General features: G+C 38.6%; 1 protein-coding gene across 6 annotated transcripts; it reads left to right on the forward strand.

The window, feature by feature from the left end:
* The first annotated feature begins 6 nt into the window (after nucleotides 1-6).
* On the forward strand, nucleotides 7-26,994 carry RCOR3 (REST corepressor 3). Of its 6 annotated transcripts, none has more exons than XM_039697741.1 (12): nucleotides 7-254; nucleotides 457-513; nucleotides 6,553-6,630; nucleotides 8,113-8,165; nucleotides 9,867-10,028; nucleotides 10,375-10,499; nucleotides 11,950-12,046; nucleotides 14,863-15,081; nucleotides 16,734-16,811; nucleotides 17,577-17,634; nucleotides 22,862-23,103; nucleotides 23,531-26,994. In XM_039697741.1, exons 1-12 carry the CDS (start codon nucleotides 113-115, stop codon nucleotides 23,873-23,875), a joined length of 1,656 nt encoding a protein of 551 aa, XP_039553675.1. In that variant the 5' UTR covers nucleotides 7-112; the 3' UTR covers nucleotides 23,876-26,994. The 6 variants fall into 6 exon arrangements, with proteins under 6 accessions (XP_039553675.1, XP_039553676.1, XP_039553681.1 ...); XM_039697742.1 differs by having other exon boundaries at nucleotides 11,950-12,028; XM_039697747.1 differs by lacking the exon at nucleotides 22,862-23,103 and having other exon boundaries at nucleotides 11,950-12,028.
* The last annotated feature ends 216 nt before the right edge of the window (nucleotides 26,995-27,210 follow it).

Consider the following 27,210-nt stretch of genomic DNA (forward strand, 5'->3'; position numbering starts at 1 on the left):
GGAGGAGGTGCCCGAGGGGGGGCGGGGAGGGGGCAACATGGCGGCTCCGTATTAACTTCCCCCCCCTCGGCAGCCAGCGCTGCCGCCGCTCTCCCCCGCTCCCAGCCCCGGCATGCCGGGCATGATGGAGAAGGGCGCGGAGCTCTTGGGGGGTAAGAGCCGGGCAGCCCCCAACGGCGCCAAGAGCAGCAGCCCCTCCAACGGGCACTACTCGGAGCCGGAGAGCGGCGGCGGCGACAGTGGCGACGAGCACGGTGCGAGCCTGGGGCCGCCCCGCCGGCGGCGGCAGGGGGGTGGCGGAGGCGGCGGGAGGGGCGGCGAAGCGAGCCGAGCCGCCTCCCCCTTGCCGGTGCCGGGGCGCTCCGCCAGCCCGCCCGCCCGCCGCACGGCGGGAGCCTGGGACGGCGCCCGGGGACGCTCCAGCCCTTAATTTCTCTTCCCCCCTTTGCCTTGCAGATGTAGGAATGAGGGTCGGAGCGGAATACCAGGCGCGCATTCCTGACTTCGAGCCCGGTAAATGGCTTTTCGGCTGTAACCTGACATCTCCGGGGCGGGAGGGCTGGGCTCGCCGCCGGGGCAGGCTCGCCCGGCGCTCCCCGGCGGCGGCGGCGGCCACGGGGCTCTATTTACGGTGCTTTTGAGCCTTTGTGTCGGCGACCCGGTGCCGGCGGCGGGAGGCTTGGCCGGGGCAGCGTCTGCGCTCCGGGGGCGGGGGGCTTCGCGGTGGGGGATTCTCACTCCGTTATCGGCCGCATTATGTGCATCCGGCGGGAGGCGGTGAAGCAGAAAAAGCTTGGTTTTTTTTTTTCCGCCTTCTTCCATGTCCTTAAACCCATAACCATGAAAAATATTTGACGAGGGGTGATGGATGTTGTCGGGCAAGGGTGGGAAGTGATGCGCCCTGCCGGAAGCGGAGCAGACCTGGCTGCTGGGTGGAAGATGCGCTCGGTGGGAAACTCCTGCTCCTGGTTTTGTGTGCTGTAGTAGCCTCGTTGGCCCCGCCGTGGCAGGCTGAGCCGCTCTCCTCCGCCTTCCTCGCCCCCCCAGCCCCGCCCCAAGGAATATGGGTACGCTGGCATAGCCTGGCACTCGGCTCCAGCAAGTTAATGGCTAGAGCTGCCGTGCCTTACTACAGCGAGCAGGGAGAGCGCGGCAGCGGGCGTGCAGCAGTTCGGCTGTGGCGGTCAGATGAAGCCTGCCCGCTCTCCTGCTCTCCAGGCAGGCTCCGTGGGTGTGGGGTGATCCCTTAGCGGAAGGGGATTGCTCTCGGGGTGCCTCCCAAGGCTGCAGCGAGCCCCTCTGCATGGGCGCAAGTCCCCACCGGCCAAAGAAAAGGCCGGGGGAAGGAAAGCGCGAGGGTGGGATTAGATGAATGCGTGATCTTGGCTTGAGGGAATGCCTCTCCCCTAGGAGGGAGAACGCACTCTGTGTCTTTGTTAATAAGGCTAATTGTTTGCACCCTCTGTTTTTACATTACCTACATAAAAATATACACGGATAAAAATGATTCTAACCTCCAGCCTGGATTTGCTTTTCCTATAGGCCACTTAAATTAAAAAAACACCTAGTGTTTGTTTTTCTTTTGATTAAAAGAACTCTTCAGCCCTTGTGGGACAATTGAGGTTCTGTGGTTTCAATTTTGTAAACTGTATATGCAATAGTACCATTACATTAGTAACTACAGAACTAATTTTATGCTCTTCTATAAGCAGACTTTTTAGAGCTCCTAAGTGTTTCTGGGGGTTGGTATTCAATTAATGCCTCTTTCTCCAGTAACTGGGATTAATATATACTCACCCAATCAGTTTCTTTAATAATGGAGATGTTTCTTTAATAATGCCTGGGTTTGAGGCATAATGTTTTATTATGAGGTATTATCCTTCTTGGTGTGTGTATTTTGTTTATTAGGGCAAGAAGGTAGTGATTTATTTTGGAACACCCTAAGTCTCACAAAATAAATTTAAAATTCCATCAAGTTCAAAAGTACAGCACTTAGCAAGTTAACAGATTTTTTTTATCTGAGGAGATACCAGTGAGATCTCATTCTTTCATCTCTTTGGTTTTTTGGTTGAATTTTTTTTCTGGTGAGTTTTGAGGTATAATTTCTTAGAGACAGAAGTAATGAGAGGCAAAAATCTGTGCCCTTACAGGTACATTTGGGTTACTTTTTTATAGCAAGTACTGTAATAAGCTCCCCTTTAGTTCCAGGTTTGCATATATGGATGTGGCACTGTATTTTATTATCTTTGATTATGTTTCTTCATGGAATTGTTCTAATGCTTTTTTTTTTTTTAGGGTTTATCAGATACAGTACTCAAGAGTACTGCAAATAAACACACACTCTAAAGTTTAAGTCCCTTGAAATAAATAGGTGGGAGAAGGGAATCAATGATGGATAAAAGTAGACATAACTCTAAGACACAAAAGTCAGCCCTAATAAACCTACAGAATACTAAAATGAGTGGAATAATACCAATCCTTGGGTTTCACTTAGCCTGTTTTGAAAAATAGCCATAAGCAATGTTCTACAACAATAGTGAGGAACAAAATATTCATGATTAATGTTGTGATGGCAGTAAACTTTTTTAAAAATTTAGTTTATGTATGAAGCAAGATGTATTTTAAAGAAAAAGTGCCACTGTTTCTCAGTGTCTCATGGAAGAAGTGGATTGTGGTTGGAAGTAGAAATTAGGCAAAGTTCACTTAAATATACTTTTGCCCCCTCCACACCATATTACTTTTACAAGCAAGCTTTCAGACAGAGCTTAAGAGAAGTAGTGTTTTTAATTGTCACCAGTATTATAGCAATGAGAGCAATTTTGTCACTGCAAGAAACAATTTTAATAAGTAAACTTGGTTTTTTTACTTTATCTAATTTGCTGAGTTAACATACCATCTCTTGCATTCAGATTTTTGTCTCCTCCTCCTGGTTTTCCTATAGGATTTTATATTGTTGGTGAAAGTTTTTCTGCTTGTGCTTTCTGACCCACTTATAGATCTAACGGGATGTTACAAAGCTGGTATCCTTATATTGTGGGTTGTTTGCATTCTTTTGGACATCACAGTAAATGCACCACTCTGTGTCATGCACAGAGAACTGCTAGAGGAGTTTCATTCTACTTAGATTTAGACTTCACAATGGTTTTAGTATAAATTTTGCCTACTTAATGCTGAAATACTTAATTTCCCACTTACCCTCTTTTCAGGGATGGAGTTGAGTCTGTCAAGAAGAATGTTTTATACCATTTAATGTTACTTAGGAAAGCATTTGTCTCTATGTCTTTATAACTTTTCTCTCTCTAGTCCTCTAATAGGAAAACAGGCTTTTTAAAATTGGCATTATTAAATGGTGTGGGGAAGGCTTAGTGTTAAGCAGAGGAAGGTCTATTTTTTGCTGGAAACCAACATACTTTTAAATTGCCTTGCTGCCCTACAATGCCCTCACTGTGTCTTGCATGCTTCTGGATGATCACTTTGTTCTCAGTACCTGGAATCCTGTATAGAGCTGCACCAGCTGTGCCTTACTTCTCATATGAAGCTGCAATTTAGAGAGGGTCAGTTTGCTGCTCTGATTTCCCTGTTCTGGAAGTGGTGCATCTTCAGCTGGCTACATTTCCTAACTGGGACTGGCAGAGGGGTGCAGCAGCTGAACTTCAGAAGCCTCTTCCTCAGTGCCTTGGAGGTGTGTTTTGGGGAGAGGGAGACTTCTTATTCTTCAGATGTAGCTCTTGGTCCTTCTCTTCCTTACTGGCTTGCAAGTCTTCTAACACACTTTGGTTAATGTGTTGCAGGGTATTTCCAGCCCCCCTCCCTTGTAAAAAAGATCATGTTGCCCTTGAGGTGGAACACAGCCTCTTTGGGGGTTAGGGCTGCTTTCTTGAGTGCTTGGGGCGCAAAGGACAGGCAGGAAGTTCCCAGGAAGGTAGGTCATGGTCTTGCATATGGAGATGATGTCTTAAGTTTTAGTTTTCATATTTTTCAGATTCTGTGCTGCCTTGGTGTGTAGCTCTGAGTTTCATGTTAAGCGTTAGTAAGTTCTCTTCACAGGGTAGTTAGACAAAACAATCCTTTTCCAGCTTGAGAACCAAGGATACAGGGAACCAAGGTTGTAAGCTTCAGGCCCAAAAAGCATAAACAACAGTGAATTGAAGGGAGCAAACAAGGAGGATGGGACTTCATAATCTGAAGCTGTAATTGGACAATTAACTTCAATATGTAAATGGACCAAAACTTATAAAAGTGTGAAACCTGTTGTCCATCTTGTGACCAATTTGGGTCTATCTTGGGTGTAGCCCTGGCCAGGCTCGTGTACTGCCCAAGGTGTATCCTTTTAAGGCCTTTTAATAAATATCTGCTTTATTCTTTTAGCTCTGTCTAGTGTCTGTTCCAGGTCAGCCTCTCAAGGCATCAGAGATGGAGGGATCCCTGTCCTACAGCTAGGGACGTCCTGTGCTGAGGTCATGGTGCCTTCCTTCAAGCTACCTGTATGCATCTCATTATTCCTTTGTCATCCTGGCTTCTGGCAGTGTGAAGGTGCCACCTGAATGGAAGCAGATGTCTGATTCCTTCTGGGGACACAGCACAGCTTTGAAAAAGGATGTTCTGGTGGTTGTTGCTTGTTGTCATGTGAGGGTCACACCTCATTAGGGGAGTGTCACCACATACATGATCTACTGCAGGTGCAAGAACTCTGAAACTAATTTTTTTTTTCTTTAATACTTGAATATTCAGTATCTGGTAATATCTATGATATCCAGTTGTCTGCAGGTATCTTAAGTTTAGACATTTTTTCCTCATAACCTGAGACACTAATACATTCTCTAATGGTCCTGCTTTCTCCTCATCTTTAGTTAGAATGAAGTGCAGGATAGTGGTCATTTACTTTTGACAAGAAAAATGTTGTGTCTGTAACAGCTTGCCCTGCTCTTCATGAAGTCTTGACTTCCTAATGGCTAAAAATGTCATGCTTTTTTATTCTGAAGTGGAATGTTGTATTAAGAAGGTTGTTCTCATATACCAAAAACCTTTCAGAGTTTACTAGCGCTTATGCCTTGAAACTGGTGCTTTGAGTGTATGTACATTCTTAACCTGTTAGGGAGTTTATGCAGCATTGAAGTTATCTGCCTTCCACATCTCATTTTGGAAAGGCACAGGAGTTCTTTAATTAACTGTTTCCAAGTTCACAGTTGTGATGGATCAAGATTGCACAGATGATAGCAAATACAAAACACTGCCAAACTGAAGAGGGAAGAGCAACAAAACATAGTACATAAAGGGAAAGCACTATACTGTTCTTTTTTTCCAAAGCACTGGGTTTGGTTTTTTGTTTGCTTCAAACAAGATGTAGAGCCTAAATATAAAGTGCATAAGCTTAAAATGGAGTGAAAAGTTACTTGTTTCACTGAATAAAGAAAGCTGTTCTTTTCCAAGAAGGATGCAAGGATATTTCCTCTGAGGGTGATTACTCAAGGAATTCATACTGATATTAGATGTAAATCCAATTGTTGAGCAATTTCTTAGCAAGGTAAACTGTTGTAAACAAATAGATTGTAAGGGGCTTTATGTTTTAGACTACATTTGTGAAATAGTAATGGAAAGTGACTCTGAATTAATGCTTTTACAGTACCAGGGAGTTTTTTTTTTACAGCATGTTTTCAAAAGTCATATGCTCTTATTTAGTGCTTCAGTGCATTGCATTGGTATTCCTCTGTCCTGATGGTTTGGGTAATTTGTACTGCTTCCCTTGCTGTGTTGAGGTGGGAGTAAACAAACCAAAACCAAAAATTACTTTTACATCTAACTGCTTTCTCCAGCTGTGCAATTTGGTTGGCTATGAATATTAAAATCAGAAAATTAGAAAAATCAAAACTAGAGAGAGATGAACAGAATTGTTTCTGGCATAGTTGTTAGCATAGTTTCTTCTTGAAAGGGATCAGGGATGGTGACTGAATTCTAGCTCTTACCTATTTTTGTTTGTTCTAAGGAAGCCTAACTGACCACAGTAGGTTCTAGTACTCCTATGATAGTGATAAATATTAGAGTACTATTGGACAATCAAACTTCAGGAGAACAAAGTTGCATCCTTGCCAACTTCACAGGGGGTAGATTTAGATATGAGGAAGAAATTCTTCACTGTGGGGTGGTGAGGCACTGAAAAAGGTTGCCCAGAGAAGCTGTGGATGCCCTGTCCCTGGAAGTGTTCAAGGCCAGGCTGGATGGGGCTTTGGGCAGCCTGGGACAGTGGAAGGTGTCCCTGCCCATGGCAAGAGGTTTGGAACCAGATAAGATTCCTTCCAACTGAAGCAATGCACTTCAGTGGTTTAATTGTGGTAACCAGGATACTGTCTAATATTTAGTTGTACTTGAACATCCTAAGAGTAGTGTTCTGATTCAGCCATTTGATATCTTAAGGAATTAATTGTGAATTAATTTTCCCCCCCTTCTCCTTAGTAGCTGGACTTCTTACTGTGGTTTGCTTTTGCTTACTGTCACATAGTTGTTCTCTAGTCATAGTTATTAAATAAATACTGAGAGTTACTTGTTTTCTTACAGGTGCCACAAAATACACTGATAAAGATAATGGAGGGATGCTTGTATGGTCTCCATATCATAATATTCCTGATGCCAAGTGTAAGTCCTTGTCTGCTTAGGAATTTGGGTGCTTAAGTAAACTAAATAATTGTTTCTGGTATGCCTGTTTGCTCTTTATTTTACACACAGTGAAACTACAACTAATTAAACACAAAGCTGCTTTTTCTTTATTTAGAGAACTCCAGTTAAAGTAAAGATAATCTTCTCTTATGTTAGTAAAGTCTTTGTTTCAAATCATACTGCCTATTTTCTATTATCATCATCATTGTCTATGAAACCTTTAGTTATTAATTAAAGAATGAAATATCTGAACATGAGGGACTTGCTGCTTTAAATTCCTAGGAGAAGGAGTTGCAGTGAATGAATTTGGAAGAGATTTGTGGAGGCCCACTTCAAGGGGAAATTATTACTGCTGTCACAGAAGGAAAAACCAAGCATTTTTTGCCTTTAGTAGTGACCTGAAATACAGGAGTCATCTGCCTAAATGTGATCAGTTATCTGTTTAATCTAATTCAAACCTGTCTCCTGTGGTGAAATTTCCCATATATAATATAGAGGAGTAAACTTTGAGGATGCAACCATGAGAACCTCATCCTCAGGACAGTTTCTATCTAATACCAGTAGTTAGAGATTTGTGTCCCTCTATGTTTGAGGGAATGCACCTTCAACTACTGCAGAACAGTTAGAAATAAAATACACCTGCGATTATTCAACACTTTTTTCATTCCTTTAAAGTATAATTAACTCTTTGCAGCAACAGTGCATGGCAAGGATATCCCTTGTCCATTTGAAGAAGGAGGATATCATTATTTCCTTTTCTTGGTCATGCTTCATTTCAACTATTTAGTTGCCACTTAATTTTGAGCTCTAGAAGGTGAATAGGAGAAGGTTTTGTTTAAAAATAAAGTGAGACTTCAAAATTATGAAAAGTGTTCAACTCAAAGCTGGCTCTATTATTGCTAAATATTATTTTTAATGTTATGCCTTAATTTTGTTATTTAATTATTGATTTTTCATACTTAATATTGAAAACTGACTTTGTGTCATAGTTAAAATCGATATTGGGCAGTGAAAGCTATAGTAATCTGGAGGATATATATAATCATTAATGTAGGATCTCCTTGCTTTAGTTTTCAACATGTTTGGGACTACAAGCAATAGAAGTAGTTCAGTTTAAAACTACCCCAGGAAGGAGTTTCAGAAAGGCATAGCCTTTCAATAACCAGCTACTCTCTGTTTTAAATAAATAAATAATGAGCCTCTGTGGGTTTGTTGTAGTAAAAATGTGAAAGAAAGCAAAATTAGCTTGCATAAAAAGTTTAGAAAATTAAATGTTCAATAATGGTCAGTGGGTTTATTTATTATTAATAAAGCTGTGAGTCTATTTAATATTTTGGGGGATCTGAGCCTATGCAGTGTGTTAAAGCATGGGGAGACTGTTTCCCCATGTTAGATGGCTAATTCTGTCATAGAGCAGAGCTAAAAGTATTAAAGAGTAATTCTGACATTGCTTTGTTACAGTGGATGAATATATAGCAATAGCAAAGGAAAAACATGGATACAATGTGGAACAGGTAAGTGCTGTGGAATGAGTGCTCATTTAAAGGATTTTTTTAATATAAAACTATAACACAACTCTTATTTTTCCCCTTGATTACCATTAATTAACGCTGTTTCTCTTCAGGCACGGCAGCAAACACTGCAGTTAAATGGATCTGCATACAGTTGTGGTCTGGATTCTCTGCAAAAGATTGAGCTCTTTGTTTTCATGACATGCTCAGCTTGTAATGTGCACTTTTGAAAGGTTTGGTATGTTTCTTGATACACTGGGCATGTCATGCAATTGTGTGTGTATATGTAGCTAAAGAGTTTCTTAGGGAAGCAGCTTACAAATTTAAAGTTTTACATTAGAATGCAAATATGGTGCAATTTTGAACCATTAAATGAAAAGGTTTGCACTGAAAAGATTTCTTTCATATTGAAAAAAACCTGCAAACCAACCTCAGTTGAGTGGGTTTTTTCAGAGGCAGGAGAACAGACTCAAGTTTTAGCTCTGAGAGTAACAAACAAGTTCACTTTTTATTTAACAGCCTTTGGTCACCATTCCTTAAAAAGTAAGGATAAACTTTGCTGGTCTGCATGTTGTTCTGTTGCAAAATTCTTCATAATTTAACCAATCTATGTAAAAGTGAGATTACTTATTGCATACAAATATTTGCTGTACAATTGAAAAGAAGTTGTATGATCAAGTTTTGGAGGATGGAAACTTGCTCATCAACTGCTGTCTGACAAAGAGGCTGCCAGTGTTACAATGTCCAGAATATACCTGTGGTTTGGTGTTAGTTCTTTATGCCTTGACTTCTGTTAGGCAGGAGGAGGAAATGATGGATCTCAAGTCTCCGAGAGATGGCTTTCCAAAATAACTTCTGGTACAGAACATTTGTAGACTCCTCACAATGGAATAGAAGTTCTCTTTGCAAGAGATGCTTGTCACTTGCCATTTTAACAAGAGCAGAGGTTTGCTGTGTTCAGGTTGTTAGAAGATGTGAAATCGGGGGTTGGAGAGATGCCTGGTGATCGTGTCTGTTCTGTATGATTGAAACTGAGTGCCCAGATCCCATGCCTGAATCTTGGCATCAAATCTGCCTGTGATTCTCTGGCAGAAAGTCCAATGAGCATAAAAATCCTTTTAGACTACTGAGAAATGAAATTGTATAAGAAAGTATATTTAAATTTCCATTCCTTATTAGGTGCACATGACAAAGTGGCCATGCTGTTATTTGTGGATTGGAGAGTTGTAGAAAGACCACTCTCACTTTGAACTTTCAGACTTGCATTTTCAATGATTCTCTGGCTACTAAAAAGTATTTTTTTAAAAAAATATTAATACTTAAAAGTATTTTTATTTTCTTTCTTGAGTGGGCTGGTAATAAAGGCCTGTAAGGAGCTGTTTAGGTGATGTATGCTTGTAAAGTAAGAAAGCAGGTCAGATTTGAGCCTCTCAGCCTAGTTCAAACTGCTCTAGAATTACTGCTGCCATGCCAACCTTAAATTGTCTGGCTTTCATACCATTAATAAAGTATAGATGTGCCCACTCTCTCCAAGAGAATTTTGTAACCTATAGTAAATAGCCAGTAAAATTGTAAATACATTTTGAGAAGGGATTCTGCTAGTCAAATTTTATTTCAAACAAATAAATTGCCTGTTTTTATTTAACTTGTCTCAACGTTTTAGAAAATTGACTAAATCCAAAGAGGGACTATTTCTTTTCAAAGGCTCTCGGCATGTTGTTCTGGCATAAACACAATATTGAGAAGTCCCTTGCGGATCTCCCTAACTTCACTCCTTTCCCTGATGAATGGACAGTTGAAGATAAAGTCCTATTTGAACAGGCATTTAGCTTCCATGGAAAGAGCTTTCACAGGATCCAGCAAATGGTAAAGTAATATTTTAATCAGAAGCATTAAACAGCTCAGATACACTAAGAACAAAGGCTCCTAGTGGGCTAAAATTTCATGTTGATTTCTGTGTAAAAGCTTCAAGAAGAACATTGAATATAAGATATAATTTAATTTTATCATGTCTCTTGGATGTACAGCTTTCTCACTTTAATGAAAAGAAGCCTTCTTACCTTTTTTAAAATGTGTATGAAATACATCCCTCCTTTCAATCTTACCAATGCATTTAAAATATTGTGTAAAGATTGGTTATAAACAGAGCAGAATTATAATTCTGGGTGGAATGTTAAATTTTAAGTGTTAATCTGTTGATGAATTCTTCTAGCTCCCAGACAAGACCATCGCAAGCCTTGTAAAATATTACTATTCTTGGAAAAAAACTCGCTCTAGGACAAGTTTGATGGATCGCCAGGCTCGTAAACTAGCTAATAGAAATAATCAAGGTGACAGGTGAGTTTTAATGTTCTTAAGTAACTAACCAGAGACTGAAATCTTCCTAAGTGGAGATGTGGAGTAATTTCTAACCATTGTTTCAGTGTGAGCCGTGTGTTTTAGGTTTGAAACCCTGTTGTGCTATCTCTGATTTTAGCAAGGGTTTTGGTACCTGTGCTTTAAAAACTTCATCACTCCAGTCTGTGTGAGTTGTAATAGGAGACGGGAGTGTTTTAATGGATAACTGTAAAAACAAGGATTTAAATCCTAAAGTCTATTACCGCCTGTGCAGGAGAGTGTTTTGCTGGGGGGGAGGCTGTGTGGGATTGTTTTTGTTTGGATTTTTGAGCTAATATGGAACTACAATTGAAAGCACAACCACTGTAAAGAGCTGACGCAGTTACAATGCCTATGCATTGTTTTATAACGAAAATTTGTATGAAGTTGTTTTTTAGAAGACTTACAACTGCTGTCAGAGAGAATTAGAGCTCAGAGTAGTTTTGTTGTCTTGCATAAAAGGGAATAACATTTCTCACAGTTACTATAAAATTAAAATTTTATTGTGCTCAGTATACGTAATAATTAGCTTACACTTTTTGAAAGGTGATATGTGTTGCATGTATAAGTAAGATAACCTATGTTTAAATGGGAAGCTCTGATTTTGTATCCATAGAAAATTGCTTAACTGGAGCAAAAGGGGTCTTTTTAATTATATCTTAATTTCAATAACTTCTGAAATCTAAAGTTCATATGCTTATTTAGTGATCCTATTTCTGAAAAATAGCAAGCTAAAATTTGTTTGCTTTTAAAATAGCAGTTTGGAGGGTTTTGGTAATAACTAGAAATTTTAGTTTATTTTTGCATTAATTAATTCAGAAATTACATTGTCAGAATGACTGGATTTGGCTCCAAATTGACTGTTCTCTTTTTTAACCTTTTCTTTGATTTAATTCAGTAAATTTCATTTCCCTTCCCTAAATTGCTAGATTTTGAGCACATTGGTGAAAAGGCATTCCCATGTTTTCCCACCATATGCTCTGTGCTCCCCACAGCCTTCATCAAGGGTTTATTCATCTGGTGCAGTGGTTTGAAAATTGGTCTATTAAAACTAATGGGGCAAATTAAAGGTTATTTCTACCCTTGGTATATGGTTGGCCACATAAGTGTTCATGCTGGCACAAGTGGTTGAATTGAAGAAAGGTGACACCAAAATTCTTGGCAGCAGCACCAGCACTGCTTAAAGTAACTTTGAAACTGTGGTTTAGGATTGCTTGTTTATCATAATAATTACTAGAATTTAATGCAGAAAATCATGCTTGTAACAGCTGTCTTTTGAAAACTACAGATAATTTTGAGATGCCATATACTCATAATAGATAAATTAAAGTAGATATCTCTTTCTGGTGCATACTTACATTTGGGTTTAAAAAGCAATGAAGTGACCACCTTTTTTATAATCTGTCTTTAGTGATGATGACGTAGAAGAATCTCATCCAATGGATGGAAATGATAGTGATTATGATCCCAAAAAAGAAGCCAAAAAGGAGGTAACAGATAACTTAATGGTGAATGTCAGTTTGTTTGTTTTCAGTGAAGGTGTTACTGTGAAGAGTGAGTTGTAGTACAGAGGTTTAGGTTTCAGCCAAACTCCCAGAGTCTTTAAATAGTCAAGATCCTCATGACTTCTCATTGAAACAGAATTGTATTATATGTTTTTGCTATTTTGTGGCTGTAAAAGCATCTGTCATTACCTCCACTGTGTCCTGAGGTCTTTAAATAGTCAAGATCCTGATGACTTCTCATTGAAACAGAATTGTATGATGTTTTTGCCATTTTGTGGCTGTAAAAGCATCTGTCATTACCTCCACTGTGTCCTGAGAGATCTTCAAGTTTTGTAAGAGATGTATCCTCTCACAACATAGTAAAACAGGTTGTTGTATTTGCCCTCCTTCAGTCTTGTTAGTATGTTTACAGTTTTATTGGTTGTGAATTATTTGAATCAAAGTGTTCTTTGAACTTCAAATTACATTTTTCAAAGAACAGCTTTTGTTGTTTGTTCAAAGCCACAATGAGGTGATGCATTTCAACTAATACATGGTTTTACTGAGATGCTTTCTACTATTAGATGTAGAGGAAAAACACTTTTGTCCTAATGAGCACTGTTAGCTTTACAGATGACTGCTGTGTTCAGGGCATGTTCAGGTTTTAGGAGTTTTTTGAGTTCTTTTTCTAAACATTAAGCTATCTATGAACAAGACTAGTGTGTGTTTAGTTGTTTCTTTGATCAACTTTAAGCATTTGTGATCTTCCTAAATCAGCCAGCTCATGCTTCTCAAGAGTGAGAGGAGAGGTTATGCAAAACTTCAGCACTCCCATGAAGTGGTATCTAGGATTATGAATAAGACTCTGCACTTTTCATGAAAATAATATTGAGTAAGAGACTGATAAGTTTAGCTTCTGTTCTGAGCTTTGTGGTGACCTTCAATGTATCCCTTTATCTGCTGGCCTTGGGGAAAAAAAGGACAATTATCCCTTTCAGTGAAAAAGTTTGAGATTACTTTTTTAAATGAGGATGTTTTATAGTACTTGTAATGTCACATGGTCTGATAACGTACCTTTTTACTTTTTGCTGTTCTAACAATGTCCCTGCAATATAATGATTGGAGTTCCTTCCTTAGCCATGTCTATAATAAGGGCTATTTTGCTCAATTTTCTTGGTTATAGTTTGAATCATGACATGCAGTCCAGAATGCAAGTGGTGTGTTGATAGACTTCTAGGAAAAGGACGGATAGGTTTTTAGTTTCTGATAAGCTATTTGGATCTGCACAAGATAATTTTGTGATCTAATAGTTCTGGTAGGATTTGCATACTTTCACTTCCTAAGCAGAATATAAACTGAGTAGGCTGCTTGAGCACACAGAGTAATGGGAACTCTGTTACCAGATAAAACAAATATAACCTAAGCTCTCTATCTTGGCAAGACAAAATTATGAGAGAATATTTTCACTTTAAATCCAGATTGAACACACAGGAACTGCAATTTAATACTGAAAGAGCAATGCAGAACCAAAACCCAAATAAGTATAAACAGGGCAGAAGTAAACTTGAATTTTTTACATGTCAAAGGTCTAATGCTCTACATCAATTTTCTGGGGAAGAGCACATATCTTAAGTGCTTTTAAGGTGGCCTCTATGAAGTCTGTGGGCTGGATTATGTTGTTACATTAGCTGGGGAAGAGAATGTGGCACAAGGTCAAGTGTAGTAAAACAAGACTCTGTTTGCTGCTCTGCACTACTACTGCAGAAAATAATAATATTTATAATAATAATGGCTGCTGCACTTGGTTTTGCAGTCACTGTGATCAGATGACCACCTCCTCTTAACATGCATGGATGCCAGCAGGGAGGAGCAGTAGGGAGCTGCTTGAAGTAGGAAAAGCCTGAATTCCCTTTCTGTTCTGGTACTAAGCATTCCTTTGAATTAGAATATCCTTGCAGAGAAAGTAATTTTTGTGTTCTGCTCCTGGGCTATAGAGAAACTACTCAGTTGCTCTGAGGGAGTCACCTACATGCAGAGGATGTTTAGGTGCCCATACATACCAAAACAAAGACTTAATTTCCTCTTTGCCATTCCTTTCCTTTCCAAAGAAGCAAATAATTAAGGCCCAGGTTTTCTAAATTACATAGATTTTTATAATGACTGCAGGGGTATGTCTGTTCTCTCTCTTCCAAATTTCAAATCGGCTCCTCCCCAAACCAAACAGTACAGTTTTTTTCTGGAGAGTGCTTACAGCAGGGAGAAATGTAATTTTGCATTCTTGCCTGGCCTAGTTGACTTTGTCATTCTTCTCCTTCAGTAATTGCCCAAATTCTTCATATCTGATCAGAAATAAATGTATAAAGTCACTGATTATTTGTTTTAAAAACAAGATACATTCATGTATGTTACTTACCTTCTGTATATGTAAGAGGTCCAGAATGTCTGCCCTCTGTCACAGTACTGAGATTTCTATAACATTTACTGTATTTGTGGCCTTATTGAAAAAGTTTGGAAAACTGACATTTCTTAGAGTAATGCAGGCTTATCCAGCAGATGACTGGTGTGCTCCATCCATTTACTGTATTTGTGGCCATATTGAAAAAAGTTTGGAAAACTGACCTTTCTTAGAGTAATGCAGGCTTATCCAGCAGATGACTGGTGTGCTCCATCAACTCATCTGCATGACATAGTTGGATACTACATGCAAAGGAGGATGTTAGCTTAAGTTTTATTTGTCATAAAATATGACATTACAATGCTATCTGATACGTCATTCTTTTTAGTAAAGCTGTATACAAGATACTGTTATTCTTTAATGATTTATTTCTTGTAAATTAAAGGGCAATAATGAGCAGCCTGTTCAGACCAGCAAAATAGGTCTGGGTAGAAGAGAGTATCAGAGCTTGCAGCATCGCCACCATTCCCAGCGTTCCAAATGCCGTCCACCAAAAGGCATGTACCTGACCCAGGAAGATGTGATAGCTGTTTCCTGTAGTCCCAATGCAGCCAACACAATTCTTAGACAGCTGGATATGGAACTAATCTCATTAAAGCGACAGGTACCATGGGTTATTGGTCTTGGTTTTGTTTTGGTTTGGTTTTTTTTCATCTCAGATTGTTCTGATTGTAATGGTTTTGAAGATTATCTGTGAAGATTCTGAAACTTCTTTAATGTGAGTCTTCCTCGTTTTGTTCCACAGTTATCACCACAAATGCTGGATAGTAGCTGCTCTTCAGTTTTGTTTTTTGCGTTCATCTGCTCTTTTGGATAAAATGAAGAAAGATTACTTTTTTTAAAAAAAGGGTAGCATTAAAACAGTGCTACAGATTTGGGGACAGGAAAAAACAAAAGTTACATTTGGTTTGATTTTTTTGTTGGTTTTTTTTTTTTACTTTGTTAGAAGTATTTGTTTGAAAAGTGAAAATGAGACCAATGGAGCAGAGGAAGTTACATTTGTTATGCTTTAAATTGTAGCTGTTTTTCTGGGTGTCCTTTCCCACATATTATGAAAGTATGAGAGGTGTGTGGAAGTCATGGACCTAGTTATTTCTCTGTTTGAATTGATAAGTTTTCTACTTCTTATTAAATTTAGAAGAGCTTTTTAGTCTTCACCTTTAAGAGGAAAATTGCCTGCTTCCTTTGCATGAAGAAATTAAATTTTGGCATTTAAAGTTGAAACATGTAATTATTCAGCTTCTAAGGGTGCAGTAGTTATGTGCATGCTTGCTGTCTAGGAGCGATGAGGCTACAGAGTCAAGGCTTATCTTCTGGAATTTTTGCTTCCTTGTAGAGCTGCCATGTTGCAAACTCATGGAGTGAATAAAGGGGATTTTTCATGGGGTTTTTGCTCCCTTATGTTCTTTTACAGGAGAAATAAGCTTCTTTCTGTCACAGCAGGACTCTGGGGCTAAATAGCATAGGTGGGTTTCACTCTTTAGCCTAAGTGTAGGTGAGTTTCAGCCTTGAGGTTGTGTTTGTCTTTTTTTTTTCTTTTTTTTTCTTTTCTTGCAGTGATCTCAGAGATGCAGCCTTTGGAATCTCCCACTGAGTTGTCTGCTTTTGTGTCCATACTTAAGAACCCTTGTAATAGCTGTGCACCATAGTATGCAAAACTATTTTCTTGACTATATTATGTGCATCAATGTCAGATTTAAATGGTTCATAGATATGTATATGTACAGTTTGGAAGGTCTGTCCTTTTTATAAACTAAGAAATAGTTAAAATAATTTCAAGAATCCCCCTAATTAAATTATAGTGATCTCAGCTCAATGAAAGCATCTGTCAGAAGGAACTAACTGGAAACATCTCATTAATTTATTTTTTTTTAGAATGAAGAAGTTAATAAGTTAATATATGCAATACATCTCACATGTCCAAGAATGAAGTTTTGTATCTAGAGTATTCTTAATTCTTCAAGAATCTATGCATCCTTATCAAAAATTACTTGTTATGAACAGCTTTTAATATTCTTGCAGACAAATTGTTCTTTTGAAAGACTGGCTTAATTTTTTTCTCCATAGTAAACTGATGTATTTTGTTTTGGATTTTTAAAGTTTTCTTTTGAAACAGTTAAAAGTAGTGAAGCCTTAAACCGTAATATTTCTCTTTTTAACTTAGGAGGTACACTTGTGGCAATCCTAGTGAAGATAAATGTGTAAAGTGACCAACTTTCTTTGTGGAGCTGATTAACTTTGTTGTTTTTGACCAAGGTTCAAAATGCTAAGCAAGTAAACAGTGCACTTAAACAGAAAATGGAAGGCGGGATTGAAGAATTCAAACCTCCTGAGGTAAATCAGAATAAACACTGAAACCTGTGGCCTTGCACTTACATTAGTGGGAAGCTGCAAAAATGTGTTTGGCTACAGCCTAGTGTCTGCAGCTTAAACAGGATCCATTAAATTACCTGCAGGGGGGAGTCTGGCTTCTTTACAAGAAATCGGTGGTAGGCACTTTTTTATGGCAACTGGTTGAAAAAAGAAGCAGAAAAAACTGAAATGTCATGTCTGTTCACAATAATAGGGAGCTGAAATTGAGCCCTGATACTTGGGGGCTTTTTGGATTAAAAATAGGTAATGTAGATTGCCAGTAATAAATGGTGTTTTGTGTGAAAACATGACTATATATACATTTTGCCATCTAAAATGAATGATCTATTACTACTAAAGTTCTGGTTTTGCTTGTTATAAAGGCTTGGATATGAAACAACATGAATGCAAAATGCTCTAAACACAAAGTCCAAATAGTTTAGATAAATATTACTATAAATTCAAATTCTGTCTGCATAAAGATCATTAGCTTGTGCATAAGTTATTATATATCTGATACTAAGAATTACAATAAAACAGAGGAAAACTACTGGCATAGTTTTAAGCTCAAATCCATCACTATTTCCTCTGCGTGAAAACAGTCTTAAACTATAAATTTATGGCTTATAAGCAAGAGGATTTTACCTATTTTGCAAACTGTAGTGCAAGTAAAACACATTGACTCAGATATTTTGCAACTGTTGAAACAATTTAATGATCTTTGTGCCATTTTTCTAATTTTAATAGTCTAATCAGAAAATCAATGCCCGTTGGACCACAGAAGAGCAGCTTCTTGCAGTACAAGGTATGTTAATAGTAGTAGCAAGTTGAAATCTCATGCAAAGGATTTGAAGAGGTGATTAGGCTTATATTTGTATTTCCCTGTAACGCAAAGCTAAACTTTATCTGGTCACCAGGAAAACATCAAAACTATTGAGAATATTTAGGATGTTTATTCAAGCAACATGACACTAGGCTTTCTGTTGCCCATGTTAAATTTCAAAGAGAAAAGCTAAGCAGGATTTAACAACTGTATTAGTACCAGAAAGTCCCTTCAATCATCTTCTAAATCACTTTACATGAATTTCTCTAATGTGGAAGACTAAAGCAATAGTTAAACTAATGAAATTTCAAGTATTTAAGACATCTCCAGTATCCTAAAGTAGGATAAAGCAGAAGTAAATCTGCTTTACTGTTGCTTTTCTCTGTTAATGAGGAAGTAATGGGCAGGTATCTACCCATCAGGCCTTTTAAGAGTCTAACAGTCTTGACTAACAGTCTTACTGGGCTAAAACCCCAGCATTTTCTGGTAAGCTGTTCACACAGCTAATTTGCATTTATTTCATTTATATGAAGAAAAACTGTCTCTTGTATTAGCATGCACTGCCAAATCAAGGAACATGTAAGGGAAATATCTGGAAATGCTGTCTTGAAGGCATATATTTACTCACTTACGTTGATCATCTTTTATAAAGATAACAGCTCAGTTATATCTGAGCTGTTACTCTGTTTCTGTATTCTTCACCTTGAAAATGAGAGACTGAATTTTAGTATAAAGTACTCAGTGAATCAGGATGTCAGTGTAAAGTTGTCAGGTATGCCATACCTGGTACTTACTTATTAGTCAGATGACTGAATCTAAAGTTAGGCTATTTTGAAGTGTGAATGGAAATGCAGTAAGACATGGAGAGTCTTAAATCATGCCTTTCAACTTACATGCTTCAGGCTTGGATTTGCATTTCCAAACTGTCCCCTGTACTAAGTTCATTCTCTCACTAAATTGCTTTCTCTCACTAAATTGCTAAATATTTCAGTATTTTGTTCCCAGATGCAGCTGAAGGATATGTCTCTAGTATGATAGACTAGTAAGTAAAAGGCTTGCTGGAAGAGGGGGAAAAACTCAGGGTCATTATGCCTGCCTTAGAACAAAAGAAATCAAACAATCTTGCCTTTTCATAGTTTAGTTATTGGAGTTCTCTCTAAGCAACAGCTTGGGAAGTGATAAGAATACGGTCAGTTTTTGTTAAGCTATGACGCTCTGTGACCAACAAGACAAATAAACTAGAGCCTGAGCAAAAGAGTGAGGGTTGGTGGTGACTCCTTGGAGAGGAGATCCAGTCTTCTGGTCTCTAGAGATGGTTCTGTGTTTTGTAAAGGCAGTCAGCCTTAAGGAGGGGGTGAGCAATCTGGCTTTATGGAAGAAATCTGTTTTCATTGACATGTGCTTCTTATATGTATTGTTTCCTCTGTGGACCCTTTCCCTTGTCACTGTATAAAATGGACATGAGAGACAATCTTAATGACAAGAATAAAGTGTTTTAATTATCCCTCCCTTACTTACTGCTTGCTCTCTCTCCTGGAATGAGAGTGCTGTCTCCCAACCCTCAGGCTAAGGACCCTGATTTCTTGCTTCAAAGCAATTCCTTGAGGTAGTAGACTCTAGGCATGAGGGAGACATGCTGTGTTTTTCCTTGGCTTTGTTTTTAGAAGGTAGCCACAGCTGCTCTACTAAAAGCTTCCATAACATGCATTAGGCTTGGACTCAAAAGTGGACTTGACATGGGAACATCTAGTTCATACACTTTAAAATAGATTTATATCATTAAATGTATTGGTATATTTTGGCATATGCTTTTAATAATTTTGCAGAAATCACAAGCATTAAGCAGGTAGGTGGCACTTACATGATTTGTTCACTTGAATTTGGACAATAACTCTAACCAAAGGAAATTGTAAATATAATCTGCAGTAATAAAATTTTGGTGCTTTTTGTAAACATGAAAAAACTCATTATCTGCAGGCTAATCTCAAGGGATCGCCAGTAACTAAGGAAGAGGTAATGAGAAAACCTATCTTAAAATTGGGCTCTGTGTAATCTTAAAAGCAGTGTGTGGTTGTGGACTCAGATTTACAATCTCTGAGCCAATATATTCACAGTATAATTTATCAGCTAACAGTTTCAGCTTTGAATAGTTGTTGGATGTAATGGGCTGGTTCATCAGTTAGTGTTCTTAAATTACAAACTTTTATGTAGAGAAATGTATAAGCACGATCATATTTTCAAACTAAGATCTTGGTCGTGAAAATGCAATTGCAAAAATGTTTTAACACTTGTTCAAGACAACTAATTTGCCTTGAAAAGCTGTGCATTACTTTCATGGCATTGCAGGGAAAAACAGTTGGGACAATCAGGATCTAACTCTACATAAGATAGTTGCCAGGAGCACTGTAATCCCATCATAGTGGAACTGCAGCTCCCATTAACTATTTCTGCCTTGTTGTGGTGGTGTATCATATTGCTTTGCACCCTGATTAATATTGTGTTTGCTGTGCTGTACAACATGAAGCAGTGTAAACAGCATCAAACTTGGATTTATGAGTTTCTCCAAGAGAGACATTCAAGATAAAATGCTGTAATCAAGAGCATGCACGTGTTCCAGTGTACCTTTGCAGCTGGATGAAGTTCTGAAGAGCTTGAAGGATTCCTGTGAGCTGGGCTGCTTTCAAATGAGCTGAGAGAAAAGCATTCATACATGGGAAGTGAGGCTATGCAGTCATCCTTTTTGAGCTTCACTTTCATCAGCCTAATAAAATTATTGAATAACGGTTTGGGCATGTGAGAAATAATTTGGGGGTATTTAGCACTGAATTTGTATAAGGATGCAGAAGAAATGTGCACCAGTTTTACAGGGATGGTGACTTGGCAACAGCTCTTAGAGATATGCCATCACCTTATACATTAAAGTTTTATAAACACACAGTGGAACTTCTCCATTTCTTACATGGCTTGAAAGGCTTTTAATATGTCATTGTGGTGGAGCAGTAGTAATAACATTGAAAATAATCCAAAATGAGCAGTGCTATGTGTAGCTAAACTAAGGAAATTTTATTTTAGTTAGTTTTTTTTTAAGAGTTGGGTTCCCAGTGATGGCAAGAACACCTTGTTTTCAAGCTGTTTGCTTGGAAATAGGCTTTAAGACCTTATTTTTTGACCACTTGAGTTGAAGATAACCAACAGGCTCAGCTGTTGTGCAGATTAAGGGAGGAAAGAAGTGTAGCCACCATAGTAACAGAAAAGGCTGAAATCACTAAAAGTCTGTATTAGTTTTCTAACAGAAATGTGCTTTGTTCTTCTGGGCACCTTGTTCACTTGATTAATTGTACAGGATGTTAGATATATGGCAGTGGACATTTCATGTTCATTATAAATCAGTAAGGGTGGTAATGGTAGGGCAGACAAAGAATATTAAAATACTGGAGGCAATGTTCTTTGGGCACACACAGCTTTTAAGGAGTACAGCTGATACCTTGTACAGCTGATAAAGCACAGAGCTAAATCCCTGTCTTTGCTTTGCCTGGATCCCTGCCCTCCCACGTGGCTCTGAAATCTTTCCAAGGTTCCTGCAATCAGGAGGGTTGTATTCTTTTGTAGGCCCCAGAAAAAGATAGTAAATGATGTAGCTGGGCTCTTGACAGCTGAGACATCAGCTTCAGCTACAGAATTTGTTACTATCCTGGAGGTGAACTTTTCTTTTAAATTGCACAGAGTGTACATTACCACATCAGAAGTGCCTAATAACGGGGAAAGTAGAAAGGAGCAGAACAAACTGAAGGTCACACTCTTAACAATTAAGTTGAAAAGGAACATAGCTTTCAGATTTGAAACAACTCTCACTTTCTGAACGCTTTGCTTTATTTTCTGAAGTGAGGCATGAAATCAGGCATAAATTTCTTTTCCTGTAATGAGAGAGAGTGCCTGTCCTCTAAGAACTGTAATATGTTCTGAATGAGTTTAGCTATCACAAGCTTCACAGGAGAAGTCAAATTGTAATCCACTCAGGCATAACTGACAGCAAAAAAAGTCTTCTGTTTACTCACTCTGGAACAAAATAGGCTTATTTCTTCAAGTCTCCAAACTTTTTGATACTTGTCATTAAAAATATACTTTGTGCAGCTAAAAGCTGTGTTCTAGCAGGTGGGAGAGGTGGAGGATTTTTTTTTTTCTTAAGCAGGAGAGGGGAAGAACTAGACACATAGCCTAAGTATAACAAAATATGTATAATTTTTTATTCAAATTTTAAGTTAAAAAATATGGAATTTTGCACTCTGTTTTTTTATTGTATGCAAATTAGTTTTAGAAGTATTTAAAATATATATTGGGATTTTCTTTTGAAGTGCTCATAAACAAAAGTGACTACTGATGTCAGTACAAAAATAATGAAAAGAACAGTGCAAAGCTCACCTGTCCTGTTGCTTACCAGTAGGGGATTTAAGCCTGGAGGCTTTTGCTGGGCCATCTTATAAGCAGACACTTGTAGCTTAAATATATTTACATTCTCCAAGGTGGAGAATATGAATGTAAACCCCCAGATTTTTCTACCCAGTTTGAATGGTGAATGAAAGCTTCAAACAGGCTTTGTGAGGTGAACACTTGGCAGTGGCTCTGTGTAGCCTGAGTAGAGCATGTCACAAGTGAAGAAGTGAGCAGGATATTGTGGTTACAGAGCTGTGCCCCCTGTTCTGCCCTGTGCCACTCCTGCCCCACTGGCCCTGGGAAAGAGCCATCTGCATGCAGCTGGTGTGGAGAGAGCCTGTAGGAGCTGTCAGTGTTTGCCACTTGATATTTCCAGCATTTTATTCTGTTTACAACCATTCACACATGCTCAGTCACCCCTCCTCCCCTCTTGAGCTGGTCTTGAGCTTCTGCCCCTACTGTTAGCACACTGAAAGATGCACTCTGTTTGTCAGAGGCCAGATCTCTGTGGTTTTAGGTTGAGAGGCTTGGTGAGTAAGCCAGGATCTTTTAAGAATGGGTAATGACTTTTTAATAAAGTTCTTGATTTGTATGTTGATAGCTGTGCTATTAAAAATTACTTTGTTTTAATGGAAATTGAGGCCTTCTCCTAATTGAGAAGTTCTCCTAATTAGCGAGTCCTCGGTTTGCAGGTCCCATAGGTTCTCTCTATAAATACATCACACGTAGCTGTGTCTGACTGATTCTTCACAGCTATGTTATTTACTTTGCCTTCCAGGTGTCCGAAAATATGGTAAAGATTTTCAAGCTATTGCAGATGTAATTGGCAACAAGACTGTTGGCCAAGTGAAGAACTTCTTTGTAAACTACAGGCGTCGGTTTAACTTAGAGGAGGTATTGCAGGAATGGGAAGCGGAACAAGGAACCCTGGCTTCTAATGGTGATGCTTCTGCTTTAGGGGAGGACACAAAAAATACTTCTAATGTGCCATCAGGAAAGAGCACTGATGAAGAAGATGAGGTGTGTTTTGTGTACCAGAAATAAGTAAGCATGGGTTGAGGAACAGCATTTTATTTAGTGATAAAATCTAAGGTTAACTGGTGTGGAGTGGCAAACTGCATTCTAAAGAATGATGATGAGCTTGCATAGAACTTCAGCCAATGTCATTAACCATCTGGGAGCAGGACTGCACCTTTGATAGTGACGATCACGTTACTGTTTTACTGTTAAAATACACTTCTTGTTCTAGAAGAAGACTTGCTTTGTAAATATTTTTAGTTCTGCTGTCCATAATGTTTTGGTTGGTGATTTCTTTTCAGTAACTTCTCAGTTCTTTGGTTTTATTTTTTAAATGCTGTTTCCTGTGTAGTGGCCAGTGGCAGCCCAACTGCGTGACGTCCTGGCCGGGACGGCCGTTCACACAGTCTTGTCTTTGTCCTTTGTGCAGGCACAAAGCACTCCGGCCACTCAGTGTTTAGGCCCTTCACCTCCAGCACACGCATCTGCTCCAGCACCTGCCGCTCCCATGGCAACTCTAAATCAGCCGCCCCCGTTACTTCGTCCAGCACTTCCCGCTGCTCCTGCTCTGCACCGCCAGCCCCCGCCGCTCCAGCAGCAGGCGCGCTTCATCCAGCCGCGGCCCACCCCCAACCAGCCTCCCCCCCCGCTCATCCGCCCAGCTAATTCCATGCCTCCTCGCCTCAACCCCCGGCCCGTGCTGACCGCGGGCAGCGGCCAGCAGCCGCCCTCGCTCATCGGAATTCAGACAGAATCCCAGTCCACTCTGCACTGAAGAAATAAAAGCAGAATTATGTTAACTCCCACATTTGAAAAATTGTATCAATGTACTTTTTTTTTTTTCCAAATAATGAAGGGGAGAAAAGACCAAGCCTTCACAGGTATCAGACCAGTTTTCCAGAGGAGCGAGCTAAGAACTAGAAATGGAACGACATCAATGACCACCTGTATAAAAATATTTTTATGCCGAAGACTTGTACAGCAGAACAATGCCTACACTCCAGCCCTCCTCTTTATGAATAACTGTTGAAGGAAGCTAACTACTTAAATGAATAAATGTTCAACACACCAAGATTTTGTTTAACTGATTTTTACTCTATTTATTTTATTACAGTTCTTTATAGTCAAGCATCTAACTACAGGAAAGTAGTCTGGCAAATCTAGAAATAGATAATATTGTAGGAGACTTAAATGTAGTGTTGGGGTTTTTCGTGTGTGTGAATTTTTAAATTTTTTTTATTTTTAACCTTTTAGTGAAAGAAAATTATGGCTTTAGGTTCAGAATGTTTGGCCCTGTTTAGATAACAGTAGAAGCATTTCACGTACTTGTGAAATGTAGGTCTTCTCTCCATGTTTTCCTCAGAACATCTTAGCTTCTTTTAAAAGGTACTGGCTTATTAAATACTCCTCTTTCAGAGTATTCTGAAGACTCAGTGAGCTATTGTACCAAATTTATTAAATCTCATGCATGTTCTACTCATAGAATTTAACTGGAAGCAGGTTTAACTGGAGTCCAGTTTCTTGCTGCAGTCTCATCTTGTGGGCTGGGCAGGACAGAGTGGCAGCAGCTTCTGTCACCCAGAGGGATGACAGAACAGGAACCATCTAGCAAGAGGTATTAATTTAATTTGTTATTCCACTAATTTTTCTAGTATAAGTACAGTAGAATTCCATTCCTCTGAGAATGACTGCCTGCAGTTTGTGTGTGTTAGATCACTGATATCTTGCTTGAGCACTAATGAGGGAAGTGTAGAGGCTGGTGGTGCTGGTAGTGTATCATGAGAGTAGTTACCTGCTACCCAACCCTGTCTTTTAAGTGTTATCTCTTGGCTCCTGCTATATTTCTGGATTACATGAGGTGAGGGTATTGGGGGAAGTACATGGGTGTTTGTTTATTTTATTGACTCAGTAAAACCTGCATATAGATATTAATATTGCTTCCAAATTACAGGAGTTTGAAAGAAATCATTTCACTGCATTCCCATCTGAAACCATGATTGATGCCTAGTAGTCTTTAAGGGTGTGGGTTTTTTGGGTTTGTTTTTTTTGTAAAAGCAGATACCTCTAACCTCCAAGTAAACCAGGCTCCAAATATGAGTAGCACTGTTTGAAACTGTGTGATTTTAATTAAGCTATTGAAAAATAATGCATTCTTGATTATGTAATAATATTTATGTTGACTGTCGTACTATTTCAAAAGGTCTTTTGCTTATAGCTGAAATGGTGTCTAAAAGACTTTTTAACTCCATTTTGTTTTTAACTAGATTTGCCCTTGACTAAAATGAGACTTTATGCAAATGGAATGTGCTCTCCCTAGGTTTTTTTTCACAGATAAATTAGATGGTCTAATGATCAGTTTAGCAGCTAAATAAGGTCTTTCTTTTATGTGCAAAGGGAAGTTCTTGTGCTATCAGATTCTATTTCATTTGAAAATTAATTTCTAGTATTGAAGTTTGATAGTTGTAACCTGAATTGCAGTTGAAGTGTTGACCTTTATGTTTTAGTTCTTCATTTTAAAATACTCTCAGATCAAACTTGAGAGATTTTTCTTTCTGAAGAGCTTTCACTGGTGTGCTGAGGTGTTGTACAAAAGGTCTTTCTTACAAATTGTATTTTGCATCAGAGTAGGTGCTTAGCCACTATGTAAGTATCATATGATCCCATGTCTAAGTAAAGCAGAACTTTAAAACAAGCACCAAGGAATTAGTGGTCATGGAAACTTGTGTTCTGGGAGTCATGAGTCTTTAGCATGCCCTCATCAGCTGCACACAAATCTGGCTGCTCTCTGGTCTTTAAAACGAATAAAAAACCAAGATGGTACATTTTTACAATTTAGTTGTTAACGGTGGTAAGATTCATCTTCAGAATTTTTTCTTTCTTTTCTTTTTTTTTTTTTTTTTTTTTTTTTTTTACTTTAAGCATTGAGTCTCCCAGGTGTGTGTATTGTACATCTGCTAATTTTTGTCTTGTCTTTTGTCAATAGAATTCAGTGTGCAGAATGTTGGGTGTTACAGTACAGTTGGCCACCACCAACTGGTACGAAACTGTTCAGTACATTGTAATTCCGTTTAATCTTGTTTGAATATTCTATAACTGGGCAAAGGTGCTGTATTTGAAGGGGGGAGGGAGGGTCAGAGATAGGTAGGGTAGTATTTCTTAATTTACCTACACTGTAGCACACAGTAGGGAACTCCTAGCATTTGTAGTACTAAATAAGTATGTACATAGCAAAATGTCTTTATTGTGTGCTTTGCAGAATATGTGCATACAGTTTGCACGTCCTGTTTTGGGGGGTAGGGTTTGTTTTAAGCAGTGTTTGCCTGGAGAGTGATATGCTTGCTGCTTAATCAAAGGATTAAAGTTTCAAAGAAATCTGTGTCTTCTATTTTTATGTACCTTGTAATGGTCTAATATGTTAGGGCCCTTATACTGTGATTCTCTTCTAAATTCATTTATATTTTTTTAAAAATTAGAAATAAAATTATACAATGGTGTTGATTTCAGTGGGAAATTTCTTTTGCCATATCTAGTCTCCTGTTTTGTAATGTAGTAATGAACTCTGACTTCAAGGTTGGCTTAATTTTGTCACTTTAAAAAATGTACAATGTTTGCACACTAACGTTTGGAAGAGAACGTGTATCCTACATTGTTCAAAGCTAATGTAACTCTACAGCTTTTTGTACAGTTTATTTTAGTTAATAAAGCAAAATGGTACTAAAAAATTACATCTTACAAATGCAAGGCATAATCGGAAAAACATGTATTCAAGAAACAGCACTTGCAAAATATGGATGTACAAGAACTATCAGATTTAATTGTTGCACTTTAAATCAGAATGGGTACGAAGTTGAGCAGGTATTTCTGCATTTAATAAAACAATCACTAAACACTGCACATCATAGTAAAGCAGTTTAATTTGTTGCTCCTGAGCAGAAGGAAGTAGGTACTTTTTTCCTTAGGGTTTTTTTCATCCTTAGAGTGTTGGGATTTTTCTTTACTCTGGAAACCTCACAATGCATCAAAAACAAATCTGCAAGCCAGTTGCTTACAGATATGGGAGTTTGTGTATGGACACAGATGAATTGCAGAGTTTAGGGAATAGTTTGGGAT

Source organism: Passer montanus, unplaced genomic scaffold (genome assembly GCF_014805655.1).
Source record: "Passer montanus isolate IOZ18808 unplaced genomic scaffold, ASM1480565v1 scaffold12, whole genome shotgun sequence".
Classification (NCBI taxonomy): domain Eukaryota; kingdom Metazoa; phylum Chordata; class Aves; order Passeriformes; family Passeridae; genus Passer; species Passer montanus.

Excerpts from the sequence above, each read along its gene's own strand:
- RCOR3 (XM_039697741.1), top strand. The coding sequence starts at position 113 with ATGCCGGGCATGATGGAGAAGGGCGCGGAGCTCTTGGGGGGTAAGAGC. Across the intron at positions 255-456 it reads CGACAGTGGCGACGAGCACG|ATGTAGGAATGAGGGTCGGA; the intron begins GTGCGAGCCTGG and ends TTTGCCTTGCAG. Across the intron at positions 16,812-17,576 it reads AAGAATTCAAACCTCCTGAG|TCTAATCAGAAAATCAATGC; the intron begins GTAAATCAGAAT and ends TAATTTTAATAG.